General features: G+C 44.1%; 1 protein-coding gene across 2 annotated transcripts; it reads right to left on the bottom strand.

Moving 5' to 3' along the window:
- Positions 1-3,595: 3,595 nt before the first annotated feature.
- Positions 3,596-16,177, bottom strand: LOC308468234 (uncharacterized protein). Of its 2 annotated transcripts, none has more exons than XM_080990260.1 (7): positions 15,456-16,177; positions 12,819-12,939; positions 11,262-11,440; positions 10,764-10,963; positions 9,647-9,794; positions 7,933-8,066; positions 3,596-7,034 (listed from the first exon to the last, which is right to left on the bottom strand). In XM_080990260.1, the coding sequence occupies exons 1-7, from the start codon at positions 15,511-15,513 to the stop codon at positions 6,318-6,320; spliced, it is 1,557 nt and encodes a 518-aa protein (XP_080846386.1). In that variant the 5' UTR covers positions 15,514-16,177; the 3' UTR covers positions 3,596-6,317. The 2 variants fall into 2 exon arrangements, with proteins under 2 accessions (XP_080846386.1, XP_080846385.1); XM_080990259.1 differs by having other exon boundaries at positions 11,262-11,446; positions 15,456-16,174.
- Between the last annotated feature and the right edge of the window lie 3,256 nt (positions 16,178-19,433).

The raw sequence follows: 19,433 nt of genomic DNA, 5'->3' as shown, positions 1-19,433 counted from the left end.
AGGAACAGACACCAAAGCTCCAACAGCATTCTTGCTTGTGGCTGCCTCTGCCACTTTCTGCTATCGTGTTTCTTGCTGGCTCCACAACTGAGCCATTATCATGTGGCTCTTCCGGCTGCTGGAAACTGGACAAACAGTCCGCATGCATCTTTCCAGAGGAGTCACATCAGCTGCTACAAAACTCGTTTTTCACCCCTAACCTTGACAGGTTCATTTTCCCTTCCGCAGCACATCCCGTGAGAGGGATGAGAAAAGACAGATGAGTCAGAACAGTCATCCATCTTGGCCTGGAGTGCCCGTCATTGCTTTAGGCAGCTTGTCCTAACTACATCTATTCCTGTCCTGTATTCAATTTGCTTCTATTTACTGGCTGTCTGATGCCATCAGATGAAAAATTATTGATGTGATCCTACCACTCTGGCTGGCTCAAGGCAATAGAAGGGTATCAAAGGAGCCCTGAAAGGTTCATAAGCGTAGCTTCTATTTATGATGATTTATATAGGACTCCCACTTCCAGGCACACTTTTTTATTATTATTATACGTTTATGATTATTTGTGCTCTTGATGGTACTGGGGTGGTTATACGTGATTCTGCTTTCAATACTGTTTGTGCCTGCAGAAACTTCGATGTGGATATACTGCTTTGTTTTCTATCAGCCCATATCCTGTAGCTTCCTGAGGAAACCCTGTAACTTTTTACACCGCAGATGTTCAAATTTATTTCTTGTCCTGCTTTCGTTGCGCTTTAGAATAACTTGTGACTGGTCCAATATAAATCCGCCAGCAATGCACTATTCTTGCATCAATGGTATGTTGCAGAAAATTACACCTGCAAATACACACACACACACACACACACCAATTTGGACCACAGAAATTCAGTTAGGCTTTTCATGCGAACCTACCTAATTCACACTTTCTGAAATGATTGTTGTTGTTGTTGTTTAGTCGTTTAGTCGTGTTCGACTCTTCATGACCCCATGGACCAGAGCACGCCAGGCACTCCTGTCTTCCACTGCCTCCCGCAGTTTGGTCAAACTCATGCTGGTAGCTTCGAGAACACTGTCCAACCATCTCGTCCTCTGTCGTCCCCTTCTCCTTGTGCCCTCCATCTTTCCCAACATCAGGGTCTTTTCCAGGGAGTCTTCTCTTCTCATGAGGTGGCCAGTATTGGAGCCTCAGCTTCACGATCTGCCCATCCAGTGAGCACTCAGGGCTGATTTCCTTAAGAATAGATAGGTTTGATCTTCTTGCAGTCCATGGGACTCTCAAGAGTTTCTTCCAACACCATAATTCAAAAGCATCAATTCTTCGGTGATCAGCCTTCTTTATGGTCTGAAATGATATGTGAACCCAAACACAACCAACCTTCTAAATTTGTACTTCTCTAATTTTTACAGTGCAGTTCTGCAACCAAATAATGTGTAGATTGGGGTAAGTGTGCATTTAAAAAAATCATAATTAGGGTTGCCATATTTCAAAAAGTGAAAATCCGGACACAACAGTTGTTGAGCTTTTTTTTTTTTTTTGCCCAAATTTTTTGAAACTATTTTTAAGGATTTTTGACAAAATCTAGACTTCAGATGCTCAGACACACTGATTCCAACTGCCATATTCCAGCTACGTCAATGAAATATGGCAGCCTTGCCATGTATCCATGAAAATAATATAAAATGTATTACATGGGGGAGGGGAAATTGCTTGCAAAATGGTGTACTCAACAGGAGAAATTTGCAGCGAAATGCTGACAAATTTCATGAGGACTTTAAAAAACCAACAACAACCTGATCCAAAAATGTGGAATACTAAACTTAAGGCTGGGGAGATGAGCAACGGAGAAAAACTGCAATTTATGCATCCATCCATCCCTCCCTACTGCTGTATGGAATGCCCTCCCTAAAAAGGTAAACCGAGAGACCTCCTTACAGTTAAGATGCTGGGTGTTTACAGTTAAGATGCATTTGTGTTTTATTTATTTATTTTTATTTATTTCATAAAATGGATACACTGCTTGACTGTAAAAAAACCAACAACATAAAACTCAAAGTGATTTACAAAAATTTTAAGCAATTGAAATCAAGGAAAACATCACAACCCTACTTTAAAACATACAAAAGTTAATACACTAAAACAGATTAAAACCACCTCTGCTTTCTAAGCTTCTGGGTAGGCTTGTCTAAAACATAATTGATTTAGTTTTAGCAGGCTCTGAAAAGACCACAGCGAAGGCTCCTGCTTGATGTAAATAGGAAGGGAGCTCTAAAGTGCATGTGCTGCCGTACTAAACAATCAAATTCTTACAAACGCAGAATGGGTATTGTGTGGCAGCTTTAGTCGTGCCAGTTCCACCGATAGAACTGGTTGAGTGGTAAACTGATCCCAAGTTGTCAATGGCTTTATATGCTAATAGCAACACCCTGAACTTGACCCCATTGAAAATCAGTAACCTGTTGCAGAGCACAGGTGTTATAATCTGACAAGGCCTCCTGTTGTTCTGCTGCATTCTGAACTAACTGCAACTTCCAGACCAAATGTGACAGAAGACCGACATAGAGCTCACTGCAGTAATCCAGTCATGAAACAACCAGTTTCTCCAGCCCTTTAGGACCTGCTCCTGTAAATACTTTTTTCTATCTATTACCATAGGCTGTTCCTGCTTCAGTTTGTGATTTTAATTTCCTGTATTCATTCTATGCTCTACTACTACTACTACTACTACTACTACTACTACTACTACTTTTAAATTAGACATTCATTTTTTCCCTATTCAGTTAGCTGCCCTGGGAAGATCAGTGTTGAAGGTGTGGGAAATATAAAAATACATAAATTAAGACATGTTCCAAGCATATATTTCCCTTCCATTGCTCTGGCTGAGTTGAAGCTATCTAAGGCCATGAGGCCCATCCAAGATAAACAAGCATCGTTTGCTTAAACAAAGCCACAGATCAGCCAAAGAGTAGTGAATAACCTTGTTTACTCTGCCCAGCCTGAGAGAGTAAACAAGATTGGACTACATGGGCAGATAATCTGAACTGGGAAAAGGCAGCTCCCTCCCTATGGCACCATTACATACCCTCCAACATTTCTCTGATGAAAATAGGGACGTCCTATTCACCATCATCATCAACAACAACTTATGTCCAGCTCATCTGACGGGTTGCCCCAGCCACTCTGGGCAGCTTCCAACATATACAAAAACATTTAAAAAAACATTAAGCATTCTAAAAAAAACTTCCCTATACTAGGGTGCCTTCAGATGCCTTATAAAGGTTGTATAGTTACTTATCTCCTTGGGCTGGGGATTGCATAACTCCATACCCTCTGATGAAAATAGGGACATCCTAAGAAAAAGCAGAACATTCTGGGATCAAATCAGAAACAGAAACAGCTTCTGTAAATCCAGGACTGTCCCTGAAAAACAGGGACATTTGGAGGGTCTGCCATTACGACACCTAAAAGGTGCTGCTGGCATAAAATCTCATGCCACACCTGGTAGCTCCTCAGACTCCCATCATGTTGTAGGAGGAGAAAAATAATGGGAAGATGCTTTGCTGTTATCATTATACAGTGGTACCTCGGGTTACAAACGCTTCAGGTTACAAACACTTCAGGTTACAAACTCCGCTAACCCGGAAGTAGTACCTCGGGTTGCGAACTTTGCTCCAGGATGAGAATGGAAATTGCGCGCCAGCGGGAGGCCCCATTAGCGAAAGCGTGCCTCAGATTAAGAACGGTTTCGGGTTAAGAACGGACATCCAGAACGAATTAAGTTTGTAACCCGAGGTACCACTGTATGTTGAATCAGAAGACCCAAAGGGTCAGTGATGAGTAGGGATGGGGAAGAAATTTGATCCAGTTTCTCATTTAAAGGCAAATTTACCTAATCTGCACTTTTAAAAAGCAATATAAGAACTGAAAACCAAGCGTCCTTCAAAATCCTCACTACTCTCAATGTTATACAGTGGTACCTCAGGTTACATACGCTTCAGGTTACATATGCTTCAGGTTACATACCCTGCCAACCCAGAAATATTACCTCGGGTTAAGAACTTTGCTTCAGGATGAGAACAGAAATTGTGCAGCGGTGGAGCAGTGGCAGCGGGAGGCCCCATTAGCTAAAGTGGTGCTTCAGGTTAAGAACAGTTTCAGTTTAAGTACGGACCTCCGGAATGAATTAAGTACTTAACCCGAGGTACCACTGTAATGTTGTTATCTGGCCAAGTAAAGCCTTTGTAAAGGCATTTGACTGAACTCTGGAAAACGAATGATAGATGAGGTGGGCCTTGGCCCAGTCAAGGGAGGCTTAGTTTTCTTTCACTGAACACCAGTCGCTGAGGAGAGCGTTGTGCAAGCGAGGCCCGAGCACACAACACTCTCCTCAATGAGCGGCATAGTGCCTCTGATATTTGGAAGAATGTAGCCAACCGGCATATATTTACAAAGGGTCTGCTTTAATAATATTAGTTTCAACAATATTTGCATATTGTTTAAATGTTTCAATAAGGTATGTTCATTGTTCTTACATGCAGGGCCGCCGAATAAGTGTGTTCAAAATGCATTGGGCAAATATTGTAGCCACTTTATGTCTGTGCATCCTTGAGAGTTAATTCCCCCACTCGCATCATTATTGATGCCTTCAGGCCAAGGACGGCAGAGCACTTTTATCTACTTTAATTGCACAATTTGAATCCCTCCCACAAGAGACACAGTGTGGAGACACCCTCCTATGTACAACTGCAAGGAATAGACCAGGACAGCACAAAAGTGGAACTCTGGTAAGGTCCAAGCATGGTGGAAATTTCCTGTTTCAGGTAAGTGGAATACCTAGGTGCCTTCTAGCAAAGTTGGAAGCATTATTGTACTAATGTCACAGGAACTGTTCCAAGGTAACAGGAGTTCACAAGCATGGCCACCAAGATGCTACTCTTTTTAAAAAACACGTTTTTCCTTAGGAACTTGTGCCTTTGCCCTCCTTGCTAGCTTCTTCTTTGCAACAGCAGGCACCTTGCAGAACGGTGCAGATACATAATTAACACTCCGTTGTTGAGCTGTCAGCACCTTCCATCAAGCATCAACCAGGAAGAGTATCTGCTGTAAATGGAATGCACATGCCACCCAGAAAGAATCAATTTATAACCTTCCTCTTAGAAAATAAGATGTTTTTACGAACGAATAATGTGTTTTATGAATGATACTCATGTCAAAATGTTATAGTGAGCCAAAAGGGGAATGGAGGAGCCAAGTTTGTTCCATATCAGACCCCAGCAGCCACCTATGTAGTGAGGAACTCCTAAATGTACTGCTGATGGGCAACTGGCAGGTTTGATACTTGCCAGAAGAAGGTGAAACCTGCCAAATGGAGGTCTTTTGTGTATAAAAGGGAAGAGATCTGAGTCAGTGCAAGAAGAATAGGCTAAGAAAGAAGAGGAGACAGGGATGGTTGCAATATCTACAGGAATGGTTAATGTGTCCAAAGTATGAGTGGCAGAGTGAGACAAGCAATTTATAAAATATCATGATAGACAAGTTGGAAAGCATGTAATCCATGCATGCTCCCGATTTCACAGAACAACCCCTTTTTATTACATTACTATTACGTTTCTGGGTGGTCTTTCTGTAAAGAGGATGGGACACTTTCTGAAGTTTTAGAACTTGCTACTCACGTTGTTTGCGGCTCTTCTTCCTGTTGGGGGAGGGGGAATCTCTGTTCCAACCATTCAATAAGGATCAGGCTTAGCAGCCAACCTTGCTTTACCTTTACAGTACTTGGTTGTTGTCTCCTTTTAATTTTCTGAGAACAGACCTTGGGGAATTCTGAGCCCCTTGAGTGGGACTTCAGCTGTAAAAGCGAACCCCCGTTTCTATAACATTGATATGGGAACTGGGAAGATGATGAGTGCACATGAGGCACATGAGAAGGAGGAGTTCTACCATTACTCCTTCTTACAATTTTCTGGCTCTCCTTTGTGCACTCCAGTTACATGGCTACATTTGGATTAGGTAGGTTCATGAGTCAGATTGCTGTCTCGCCATCCTCAGTGCCTGCCCTACCATTAGGTAGAGTGAAACAGCCATTTCAGGCATCAGTTGCCAGGGATCAGGGTGAGGTGGCGAGCTGGAGGAGGGTGGAACTGTGCATGTCAGGAAGCAAAATATAGTGGGATATAGTGGGAGGGAAAGAGAGGCCAGTAACCCTTTTGAAGACCCGTCAGGACAGACCTCTCTCTTTCTTCTTCAGCTCCCACCTTCTCCTGCAAGGTGAGACAGCAGCTGGGGTTTCTGCATTTCCCAGTTGCTTATTTGACACATCAAAAAACTATGGTCCACAGAAAAGGATGGGTGGGTGAAGTTCATAGCCAGGGAAACTCATTGCCATTGTGTCTTTGGCTTCCAGGCTGGAGCTGCTACGAAGCTCCGCATCTTCTAAGAAACTGCTCTGATCCCGGTACACCTGTAACTCAGTGACCTGCTTGGCTGGGGCCTCTGGGTAGGTATTGCAGCCTTTCACTAGATCAAAAGGTCCTGGACTGTACACAAGGCCTTGTGTGTCTAGATGAGCCTGCAACTTCAAAGAGCTGAGGGGAATATCAGCCCCAGATGAAGGCAGCCATCTCACTTGGCCACTTTTATAGCTAGTTCTGCATTCCCAAGAGACTTTCTCCAAGCCACCAAAATGAAATTCTCCTGGTGATGGTGATGGGTGTTCAGAAGATTCCAAGAGCTCCAGAGCACTTCTGTAGTCCTCATCAGCTGAATAATCTTCCCTCACCAGCCCTCCTGATGAGAGGGAGTCTACAACAGCAACTGACAAGCAAGAGGGGTCCTCATTGCCCTTATCAAAACCATTTGGACAATAGTCACTTGATCCCTGAGCACCTAAACTGCCTGGAATCAGTTGGAACTGGGGGTTTTCCTGCTCTGTTGGCAGACCTTCTTCCAAGGGCAGCTGCACAGTAGTTGAGATGAAAACTACGGAATCAGCTTCCAAGTGAAGTGCAGGTATCAGAGCAGATGAATTCCTGTTCAAAAAAACCTGTGGACAAATGAACAGATTGTTGCTCCTATGTAAACCAGGAAGAAATTCAACAGGGCAGTATGCTACCGCATAAAATTTCATGGGCAGAAATAGGTCCATCAGAGGTCCATCAGAGGTCCTTCTCTTCAAAGGCAAGACAGGTGGTGACTAGATAGAGAGGGGCTTCTCTCATTTGTGGAATACTCTCTCCAGTTGCTCAGGTGCCAGGTGAAGGCTCTCTTATATGTCCGAGCCTTCCCATGCCTGGCACACTGCTTGTTCTGTTTTTTTCCAATCTGCTGCTGCACAATATTAAGGTTCCCCCATTATTTTTTAAACATTGCCTATTAATAAAAGCATCAGTGAAAAAGCTTCTATTCCAGCTTGCTTCTTGCTATTCTAGAGGTCTTCTTGCAAGGGGATTCCCCCCACCCACCCAGAGGGGAGCATTCAAGACTGCAATTTCTTCCACCTGCAGTCTGAAATGACACAGTTCATCCTATCACTTCAGGATTCTTCTCCTCACTACCAACTCACTTTGCTGCAAATGTAGATTGAGACTTTCACAGGTGGCAACTGGTTTAAAATTGTAGGGTATACAAAACACTGATGTCCAAGGACGATACAGGTAAGAATAATAGCCTGTTCCAACAGGCTTGGGGGAACTAACAACTTCTACACACACACACACACACACACACACACACACACACGTTTAATTGTTTTTAATTGTTATTTTTTCTATGTTTTTAGCTGTTCTTATTTTTATCTGTAAACTGCCTTGGATCCCTGTCAACAACAACAACCGCGGCTGTATGTGTCCACAAGAGAGTTGGCTCAAAGCATACATTCTATCAAAAAAGGATGCAGATCTGTTGATATTTGTGCCAAGCTGAAGCAAACAACTGCTACTCACCAGGGATTTGGGTAGATCCATTTCTGAGGTGCTCAGTTGCATGTACTGCTTAAGGAAAGTCTTTCCAACCCCGCTCAACAGGATGAGTCCAAAAACAGAGGCCAACACTATAACAGAAAGGGTCCAGTAGTCACCTGAAATGGGGTAAGAAAAGTTGGGAGAAAAAATAACCTTTCTTCAATTAACATCATTCTATTCTACAGTGGTACCTCGGTTTAAGAACAGTCCTGTTTATGAACGATTCAGTTTACAAACTCCGCAAAACTGAAAGTAGTGTCCCGGTTTGCGAACTTTACCTCAGTCTAAGAATGGAATCCAAATGGTGGAAGGGCACCGGCAGTGGGAGGCCTCATTAGGGAAAGCACACCTCAGTTTAAGAACAGTTTCAGTTTAAGAACGGAGTTCCGGAACGGATTAAGTTTGTAAACCGAAGTACCATTGTATCAGGATTGTGAATAAGGGCTTTTCCCGGGGAATAAGTAAGTCCATTGCAGTTTAACCTTTGCATAGCTAATCCTGACGGCCTTGATACTGAAATCTTAATTTAGTCCATATTTAGAGGAGTGGTGGAGACAGCCATCCCACTTTTATATTTTCAGTATACAGGTGACTCTCAATTTACGCAGGGATTATGTTCCAGGGATTGCGCATAAAGCCAAAACTATTATTATTATTATTATTATTATTTATAATTTATACCCCACCCATCTGGCTGGGTTTCCCCAGCCACTTTGGGTGGCTTCCAACAAATATTAAAATACAATGGTCTGTTAAATATTAAAAGCTTCCCTGAAGAGGGCTGCCTTCAAATGTCTTCTAAAAGTCTGCTAGTTGTTTTTCTCTTTGACATCAGGTGGGAAGGCGTTCCACAGGTCGGGTGCCACTACCAAGAAGGCCCTCTGCCTGGTTCCCTGTAACTTGGCTTCTCGAGGCGAGGGAACTGCCAGAAGGCCCTCGGCACTGAACCTCAGTGTCCAGGCAGAATGATGGGGGTGGAGATGCTGCTTCAGGTATACTGGACCAAGGCCGTTTAGGGCTTTAAAGGTCAGCACCAACACTTTGAATTGTTCTCGGAAATGTACTGCGAGCCAATGTAGATCTTTCAAGACCGGTGTTATGTGGTCTCAGTGGCCACTCCCAGTCACCAGTCTAGCTGCCGCATTCTGGATTAGTTGTAGTTTCTGGGTCACCTTCAAAGGTAGCCCCACATAGAGCACATTGCAGTAATCCAAGTGAGAGATAACTAGAGCATGCACCACTCTGGCGAGACATTCTGTGGGCAGGTAGGGTCTCAGCCTGCATACCAGATGGAGCTGGTAAACAGCTGCCCTGGACACAGAATTGACCTGCGCCTCCATGGACAGCTGTGAGTCCAAAATGACTCCCAGGCTGCGCACCAGGTCCTTCAGGGACACAGTTACCCCATTCAGGACCAGGAAATCCTCCACACCTGCCCGCCTCCTGTTCCCCCAAAACAGTACTTCTGTCTTGTCAGGATTCAACCTCAATCTGTTAGCCGCCACATAAAACCACATCTATAAGACAGCACAGTCTCTGCTGTCCTTTATTCCTAGGAAACTGAACCCTGGGTAAGCACAGGCACCCCTGGAGTCTCTCGCACATTGAGATATTGGGGTGGTACACAAACACAGCAAAGATTAGGTAGATTACCCCAGTCCAAAGTGAGTGGGGGTGAAGCCTCTTTGTCTCTTACCTGTTGAGCTAGCTGGCGTTTTAATACACCGCACAGCTTGCCTGGTTGGCTGGTTGGAAACTTCTGCTTTGACGCAATAATTGGTATTTGGCTTCACATTGTTAAAGGTGTATTTTGTTACATTTATTCTTCTTTGTTTGCTATCCATCTTGGGAAAGAAGACACATAGGGTGTCAAAGCAGTTCCATGCTCTTAGAAACAACAAAAGGCTAGCGTCACTTTTAAGGTCAGTTTTTAAACTGGAAGCCTTTAGATAAGGCTGTAGGCAAACAGGTTTTCTCCAACTTAGTACTCTCCAGATGTTGGACTACAACTCCCATCAGCCTCAGCCAACATTGCCAGTTGCCAGGGATGCCAGGAGCAGTACTCCAATTGGATCTGGTGGTCATTCATGTTGAGGAAGGTCAGTGAAAACCACAATTAGATATTTCTGCTGTGGCCTAATGGCTAAGAAACTGAGTTGTGGATCAGGAAATCCCTGGTCCAAATCTAGCCTCTACAAAAAGGAAAGAAAGAAAACCCAGTTGCACTGTAGTCCTATGCAGCTCTTCTCAGAAGTAAGTTCCACTAAGATCCATCTGCACTATATATTTAAAGCAGTTTCATGCCACTTTAAACAGTCATGGCTTCTCCTAAAGTATCTTGGGGATTTCAGTTTTCTAAGGGTGCTGGGAGTTGCTAGGACACCACCTATTCCTCTCACAGCTACAATTCCCAGAGGCCCCTACAAAGATGGATTAACCATTAAACAATTCAGAATTGTAGCACTTTCTGGGCCATATGCCAGTGCTGGGTGGGGCCAGGGCAAATGTGGGTGGACCAACAAACACAACTTCCCCTTTTGTACAATAGGCTAGTTTCTACTATCTTCCATCTAGGCAAGCAAGAAATATTATCGATGTTAAGGGGAACATTCCAGCCAGGCAAAAACACTTGGCATGCGAAGCAAGGACAATGAGTAGGGTGGCCAGGACAGAGTTTCAAGGGCCAAGGAAGGATGCCTTCAGCCTCTGGCCCTGAGGTTCTCCACCCCTGTGTGAACCCATTCAATACAATCTGCCTGGTTCAAGGAAATGGGCATCAAGGAAAGGGAGAGTCTTGTTCAACAACAACAAACCCAACAGCTGTTCCGTTCATCTCCACACAACATTGCAGTCTCGAAATCTCCCCCTTCACTACTGAGGATGATCAGGATCTTTAGAAGGGATGTGAAATCCAGTGAGTCATTTTCCTCCAGTAGGATCTGGGGCATAGAGACGGATACCGTAACATTATGATCTGCAGCAGCCAGAGAGAGAATGAGGGGGCCAACAACAGCTGTGAAGAGAGAGGAAAAGAAGGAGATACATTTGGCAGGTTCCCTTTCATCTTTCAGTGCGCCAGGCAGAACAAGCAACTCAAATCTCACCATCGTCAGCACTTTTAATCTCTGCGCTTTCTTCTGAATGTCAGGGCTAGATGACGTGCTACATTAAATCCATGTTTACATTACATTATGTTTTAAACCAGAGATGGACAGGACATCCCTTCAGAAGGAGCTGCCTTTCTTCTGCAAAGTAGTACACGCATGGTCACCTAACCCAATTCAAGTCTTCAACAGAAAAAGTTTCCTTACTGTCTTTGTATGGCTGCAGCCAATCTGAATAGGTCCATTCTGACAACCTGCCTCCATCCTGGGCTCTCACCCTGGCTTGGTAAAAACTGAAAACGTCTGACAGATGAAGCTGGCAGCTTTGGTTTCCTCTGAGATTCCTTCTTCTGCAGGATGGCTCTTTGATCCAGTCAGGATAAGATCTGTTACTTAGAAGCAGAAGATGCAATAGTACCATGATATCTCTTGTCTTAGCATTTGTTCCACCCTACCCACAACCAGCCCGTCTGTGAAGGGCAGCACCCTGAGAGGAGGAAGAGTCACCACTGCCCAAAGTGGCAAGACAAGCAAGAGGCTCATCGGGGGGCTGCACCTCCTACCCCCACACCATCATGCCTTCCGCCTCGCAGGTGGAGCTGCTGCCCCCAAAGCTGCTGCAGAGTGCTACCCTCTGCTGGGTGTTTGCTGCCTCCTGCTCCTCAACTCTGGCAGCTGCAGTGGCAGGCTTATGGGAGGCTGTGGCAGGATCCTCTGCTCACCCCTTCTTCTCGCTTGCCCTCTTTGGGGCAGCCCAGGTGTAAGTATAGGTTTGCTGCTACCATCCATGAGTGTGCCAGTGGTGGGGTTGAGGAGCAGCAAAGAGCAAGCACCCAGCAACAGTGAGCACCCGGCAGGGCCAAGTGCTGGCCACCAGAAGGTTCTGAGGGCTAGGTCACAGGGGTTGCCATCTGGGGTTTTGCCTCTAGCGGCAACATGGCTTGGGCCAGGGCTTTCCCTGAAAGTTAATCTCTCGTTCATTATTTCAGTCATGATCAAAATGATACTGCTTTCAGGAAGACTGTGGCCAGGATGGAACCAATGGTGTACCTCCATACCTGGAGCACTGATTTACCCCCTGTTGTTGTTGTTATTTATTGAACATGATCATTTCTTGTTACGCACAAAGGCATCCAAAAGGCTTGCAACATATTTAAGACCATAAGCATAAACAACTAAAACACATTGTAGAAAAAACACATTTACATGAAAACATATGTTATTCATTAAAAAAAAAAATGGAAAAGGAGCAACAAGAAATAAGAGCAGCAGAAAACATTGGCAACCTAGCTAAAAGCAAGCAACATCACTGTAGTCCAATCAAAAGCCTGAAAGGAAAAGTATGTTTTTACCTGAAGGCCTCTGAAAAGAGAGTGGCACAGATGGGGGAGCCACAACTGAAAAGCCCCTTTCCTTTGTCACCTATGCACCACCCCCACCCCCAGAAAACACATCAAGGGAAACTGCTCTTAACACCCATAGAGACCTTCCTTGAAATCTAAATAATTTTCAAGCGGTGATTTTGGTCAGTACTGTGGCACTGGGAGTGTGGGTGGATAGACTGAAACTTACCCTCCCCATCATTCCACAGTCCTACAACTGCTGCACAAATAACAAAAACCAGGAACATTAGTTACACTCACACAGTTAACTTCTTGGCAAGTTTGACCCTCAGTGTTGACAATGCTTTGCTAGGTGGACTGATTGTCTGGTTCAGTATAAGTTCAAAAGAGGTAGTTCTTGGAAAAGAAAATGTCAGCATACCCATTACTTTTCTCCACCTCATACTGAGTGCTGTTGGTCGAGTTTGGAGACTGGTGCCATGTCAAGGAAGTGTAGAAGTTCTTCGAAATTAGTTTCACGTTTTGTGGAGGAAGCAGGATTCCTTAGAATGAATGAGAAGGGGGAAGTGAACAAATCAAGAACTCTGGAAGGAAAGAGCTCTCCAAATATCCTACTTTCACCTGAAAAGGATAGATCCTGATGAATACTGTATTTAATTAGAATTCAGGGGATGGGAAAGGCTGGATTCAAGCCTGGCCCAGATGCAGAATGAGATGGTTGGGATGGGTTTTGGCTTCTCTACATTTCTCATTCCCCCCCCCCCCCCCAGTATTTAGTTAAGTTCTCCACATTTCTATAGCAATTTGCATTTTGCTTCTTTTAAAAAAAAAGTCCTCATGAAAATTCATTAGCATTCTTCTAGGCAATGTAGCCTAACATAATGTGATTACAATGCTATTTTCTCTAATACGATGCATGTTTGTAAGTTGCATTTGCTAATTTTACCGAAACATACACATTTTTGTACCAATAACTTGGCCGGAGAACTGTGTTGCAAAATTCACAGAAGTGTGAATTTTGAATCATGGCTGTGTTTTAGAAAGAGCAGATTGGGTAAGGTCACCTTTAAATGCAAACTGAATCTAGCATCTCACCCACCCTGTGGTTTGCAGATCTGGCTTGAACTCATACCAGAATGCAAAAGATCTTCTTCAAAAATCTACCAAATAAGTAGCAGGACTGCAGAGGAACTTTGAATCACCGGATGTCAGATGAGTTACAAGTGGGCAGCCCCACCCAAATGGGCCAATTCCCCACCCGTTATACAGGCTGCAGATGTATGCTGTGTATTGTCTGTTGAACAGATATCTGTTAGGAGACATCTGAATGCAGTCCTGTATAGGCAAGCTTTTTTAAGGTTTAATGTTTACTATGTTTTGACATATGCTGGAAGCCGCCCAGAGTGACTGGTGGGGAACAAATGAATAATAATAATAGTAGTAGTAGTAGTGGTAGTGGTAGTGGTGGTGGTTGCTCTACACAGCCGATGGTTAAAGTAACAGCTTTATTAAGCAAAGCTCTGCACAGCTTCCTGGTGGAGCTCTAAAAATCCAGTTCTACAGGTTAGGTGGCTCTTAAAGCAACAGTGCAGAGTTTTTTCTGTGTACCTGAAGGTAACATTTCCTAAATGCATATGAATTCACCTGAAGGAATGGGCTCTGAAAGTATAGGGGCTTGAGGAAACCAGTTTTGGGAGATTGGGAGATTGGAACAGAGGGAATCCTCAGTTAGCTAAAGGTATCCTGATGCTTTCAACTTTTCTTTGCATTGACCTGATTCTCTAATTTCCTGACACATTTCACCTCTGACTGTGGCTGCCTCTGTACTAAGTAGAACTGCTTTCTTTTCTGCCGCCCTCCTTCCTGGCCACCTCTAGCTCCACAATTTACAGGTAGATTGCCTTTTCAGGAAGACACCCCCTAGCCCTTCCCTTACGCCATGGGTAGGCAAACTAAGGGCCAGGGGCCGGATCCGGCCCAATCGGCTTCTTAATCCAGCCCGCAGACGGTCCGGGAATCGGCGTGTTTTTACATGAGTAGAATGTGCCCTTTTATTTAAAATGCATATCTGGGTTATTTGTGGGGCATAGGAATTCATTCATCCCCCCCCCTCAAAATATAGTCCAGCCCCCCACAAGGTCTGAGGGACAGTGGACCGCCCCCCTGCTGAAAAAGTTTGCTGACCCCTGCCTTACCCTCTCCTTTGAGGAAATATCAGCTGATCATTTCAGTTGACAGCCATCAGCTTAAACCAATGATAGGGCAGGACACTTCCTTGACTTATCCAAGGTCAGAATTTGTGTTGCAATACTCAGAAATGCCTGCATATATAGCACAACTTCCTAATGCCTTGTAATTCTGGGTCCTGGTAATCACGATGATCTAGAATGCTGCACAAATCAAACGAGGTTTCTGTGATCTATGTGAACCAATAGGTCCTCATTAACACCTCACCAGTGTGTGGGCAGGTCAGGGCTTTGGGGGCAGACACCCACGGTTCTCTCAGCAGAATAAGGACCCCAGAACTCAATAGTTCTTGCTTATCACACTTTGATATAAGTAATAGACATGGTCATCTAAAATTAATTGACGCACATATATTCCATTACTCTCTCATAATTATCTTAAATCCAGAACATAAAATTACCTAATTGCATCACTTCATCTAGGCTGACCTTTTGCCTTTTGCCAGTTTTTGCTTGATGTTATCAAAGCAACATATTCCTGTGCTTGCATGCATGAATTTATTGGAAAACAGGATTTCCTTCTCAGCTTATATCCCCGCCCCCCGCAAAACCCTGGAAGGACCTTTATCTACAAATAGATAAAAGGTCCTCAGGACACATTATTTCTTTGCCAGAAATGGGGGTGGGCACAGCTATGGCCATTCAGATGCTGTTGGGCTACCACTCCCATCATCCTTCATCCTAACTGGGAGGCTGGTGGAGTCCCACAACTTCCAGAGGAGTCCCCAAGTTCCCCATCCCTGGTGCAGGCACTAGGAGCCATGAACAGCTAGTCAACTTTTCTTCACCAACTTAAGGAATCAAAGACTTACCAAGTTGGAAGGAGTGACCGATAAAGAGCAAAAATGCAGCCCACAATGCAACGGCCATGGTTCCTGGCTGGCGGGCTCTGCTCTCCTTCCATCTGTCTCGCGGCCATGCATTTGAATCATATGAATTGGACAAATGTGGAAGGATGAATTCCTGAAGTTACCACACCTTAAGACTGAGTTCTCTCATTGCACACCAATTACTTAAGTGAAGGATTAGCGAGCAAATTCTTTTTGAACAGGGGGAGGAGCAGGAAGAGAGTACGTAAGGACAGTCCTTTTGTTTATGTGCACATGATCTGCGAGTGGAATGCTGGTTGGGAGCCAGTATGCTGTGGATACTAAACGTTACAACAAGTCACCTGATTCAAAGTAAAAAGGAAGCTTTATACCTGCCCCTTTTAATCCCAGCAGTCAGTGACAAACAGAGCTCCTTTTGCAAAAGCAAACAGAGTGATGGACTAGGGCTGGGTAGATCCAGGTTGAAATCCCCACTCGCAAATACTTCCCTTGCCAACTTTTCACCTGTATGTGGTCATCCACATCTGCAAAAAGGGAAAGGGAGAGTGAGGGTGATGATTGGATGCCTGGTTTTTCCCATGGGGGATGTGTATTCCTGATGATCTGTGTCATTCACATGCAAAGACAATGATTTTAAATGGTTCTGTTTCCCACCCCAAGTAAATAAAATTTATAAAGCAGAAGTGCCTGGGAGCAATGGCTATTTGATGGTGGGCAATCAAGAACAAAGGACGCGGGTGGCGCTGTGAGTTAAACCACAGAGCCTAGGACTTGCTGATCGGAAGGTCGACAGTTCGAATCCCTGCGACGGGGTGAGCTCCCGTTGCTCGGTCCCTGCTCATTGTTGAAAACACATGAAAGTGCAAGTAGATAAATAGGTACCGCTCCAGCAGGAAGGTAAACGGCGTTTCTGTGCACTGCTCTGGTTCACCAGAAGTGGCTTAGTCATGCTGGCCACATGACCCAGAAGCTGTACGCCAGCTCCCTTGGCCAATAAAGCAAGACGAGCGCCGCAACCCCAGAGTCATCCGCGACTGGACTGAACGGTCAGGGGTCCCTTTACCTTTACCTTAATCAAGAACAATAGCAGCACTGTAAATAGCAAAAAAGGAAGTAAGAATGAAGTGGGGAAATAACCATATCCAATATGTAAGACGCAATCACTGCCACTGTCAGGAAAATCAAAAACAGTGACATTATTTTTGCAAATCACCACACCAGGCCAAGATCATTCAAATTTAATTAAACAAGAACCATTTCAGATAAAGTTTGAATGATGAACAGGTACAGATCAGCAAACCTCCTCCCTAGTCCTGTGTTAATTACCGTAAAAGTAATGAACATATTACCTGCATTATATGATAAAAGCCTGCTGTAATTAAAGGACTTCAATGACCAGCTAAACACAATGAGGGAGAGGGTCAACTGCTGTTCACAGGTCAGAGTGGTCCATAATTGGGCTGCAGCTGCTGAGAAAGGCCCCCCCCCCCAATCCTACCCATTGCTTCTTACGCCCAAGGTAGTTCCTTTCTTTCTTACAGCTGTCAGCAATGGATGGATCATTGTTTATTGGGAAGGTTTGTAGCTCGGTAGTAGCGGCACGTGACTTGCATGCAGAAGGCCCCAGGTTCAGTCTGAAAATCCCAGGCAGCTGCTGCCAGTCAGTGTGGACAATACAGAGCTAGATGGCCCAATGGCCTGACTCCATATGAGGCAGCTTCCACTGTTCCTGTGTTGCTCTGCCACTCTTTCAGTTTTCACTCTTATTTTTATAGTCTATGCATTTTCAGTAGTAAACACAGACAAATGGTCTAACTCAAAATAACTCCCTATTGCCTGCACTCTGCTTGCCCATGTACATAAGATATTCACATACAGGTGTTTAACAAATCATGTGTAAATATTGAATGCAATAGGTAATATGATGCTCATTGTCTCAGTGGATTTACTCCAGTGATTACCATGAGTCAATGGATGTGTCTTTGTCATGTCATGGTTTCTGATGTGTTGAATAAAAATGCACTATGTTTCCTCAGGATTGTCCTTAGTGTGTTGTCTGTAAGTTGCTTAGTTTTTCTACAAGTACATTGGCAGCTGTATTCCAAATTTGAGCCAAAATTTGTCTGATGGTCACCAAAACAAGGATTAATAATTCTTTAAACAATTAGCCCTTTAAAACTTCAGTTTAACCATGCTAGTCTGGGATCACAGAGAACCACTTGACTTGTAGTAAGACTTCATCCATTATTAAACTCCAAAAACCTTGAAACACCATGCAGTTCCACCACATGTGGTTGTAAGATCCCAAGTGCTGGGCAACCTCTCCAATACAGTGGGTTTGATTGTGGGTTTCTTTTATTGCATATGAGAGGTGTGCCACACCACCAAGATAGTATCTTTATGCGGTTTTCTTTCAACCTTACAAATATGGACTTAGATGACTGTTTCCCCCAAAGTTTATGCCACTCAGTTGGCTCTGTATTATACTTCAAATCTGATTTCCACAGAGATTTTAAGGAACCTAGATTGTCCATCATTGCCTCACAATTTTATAGATGTGTGTGTGTGTAGAATTTAGATGTAACTGTTCTATAGGTTTGAGTGGTATGATGGCTTGAAACATAGAGTTGGATGCAAAGTATATTATTTGATGCACCGTCAGTCAGTTTCGTCTCCAAGGCTTTCTATCTCACCCTTCAAAACTTTTACAGTCAAAATATTATTATACATACGATAGTAAAATAAATAAATCACTAAATAATAAAGTTTTATTAGAAGTTTTGATAAAAGGTAAAGGGTAAAGGGACCCCTGACCATTAGGTACAGTTGCAGATGACTCTGGAGTTGCGGCACCCATCTCGCTTTAATGGCCGAGGGAGCTGGCGTACAGCTTCCGGGTCATGTGGCCAGCATGACTAAGCCGCTTCTGGCGAACCAGAGCAGCGCACGGAAACGCCGTTTACCTTCCCGCCGGAGCGGTACCTATTTATCTACTTGCACTTTGATGTGCTTTTGAACTGCTAGGTTGGCAGGAGCTGGGACCGAGCAACGGGAGCTCACACCGTCGCGGGGATTCGAACCACTGACCTTCTGATCAGCAAGTCCTGGGCACTGTGGTTTAACTCACAGGGCTAATTGAGCCAGGAGTACTGCCTTAGGCCATCTCCAAAATATTGTGGGGGTTTTGAGGATTTAGTCTGCAACATCTCATTGATGCAGTAATACTGAATTTATACTGGGCTGGGCTGACATCGTTCTGCTTTATTAGTTATTCTGTGATAGCTCCCAAATGCTACCCCCATTTTGCTAGCTGCAGAAGTCTTGCACAGTAGCGCATTGAAAGTGGGACAAAAAAGTAGTAGACCTGGGATATTTATCGTATGTAAAGTTACAGGCTTTCAGCAGGAAGCTATGTAGCATGCACCAATTCGCAAATGAAGCAGTATCTCTACTGCAAAACACTGGCAGGTGCAAATAGTCTTGAAAGCATAATTGTGTATATGCAATTTTGAATGAGTAGCTAATTATCTGAAAGGGAATAATTCCTTCCACCCACCCATCCCAGTGGGGCAGTTGGGTGATGTGAGACTCTTAGAGGGTCTCCCCATTTTTTTATGGCAATATGTATTCCTTCCAGTCCTGCTGTCCTCCATTAATTTATCCCTTTTGCCCTGGACTATTTAACTTGTCATACCTAACATTCGCTCTGTTGATTGATTGCAAGAATTACAAATCTACCTTGTAATAACTTTGGGCAGTAGCAAATCGTAACCATCTTGACCATGTCAACAAAAAGGTGGCTGAAACGTGTACCAACCATTTCAGACTCTACAATTGGCAAGTGAGGTCTTATTGGTGGTGCTGCCACTAAGGGCTGCTGGTTGGCATTGACCCATGACAGGGCCTTCTCAGTGCTGGCTCCAAGTTTGTGCAATGCCCATCCTGGTGAAGTGCATTGAT

This window comes from Podarcis pityusensis, assembly GCF_964106645.2.
Source record: "Podarcis pityusensis genome assembly, chromosome: Z".
NCBI lineage: Eukaryota > Metazoa > Chordata > Lepidosauria > Squamata > Lacertidae > Podarcis > Podarcis pityusensis.
Note: the sequence above shows the minus strand (reverse complement) of the source record. Positions and strands in the feature narration are given on the sequence as shown.

Excerpts from the sequence above, each read along its gene's own strand:
- LOC308468234 (XM_080990259.1), bottom strand. The coding sequence starts at position 15,513 with ATGGCCGTTGCATTGTGGGCTGCATTTTTGCTCTTTATCGGTCACTCC. Across the intron at positions 8,067-9,646 it reads AACGCCAGCTAGCTCAACAG|GTGACTACTGGACCCTTTCT; the intron begins GTAAGAGACAAA and ends ACCCCATTTCAG. Across the intron at positions 7,035-7,932 it reads TGGATCTACCCAAATCCCTG|GTTTTTTTGAACAGGAATTC; the intron begins GTGAGTAGCAGT and ends ATTTGTCCACAG.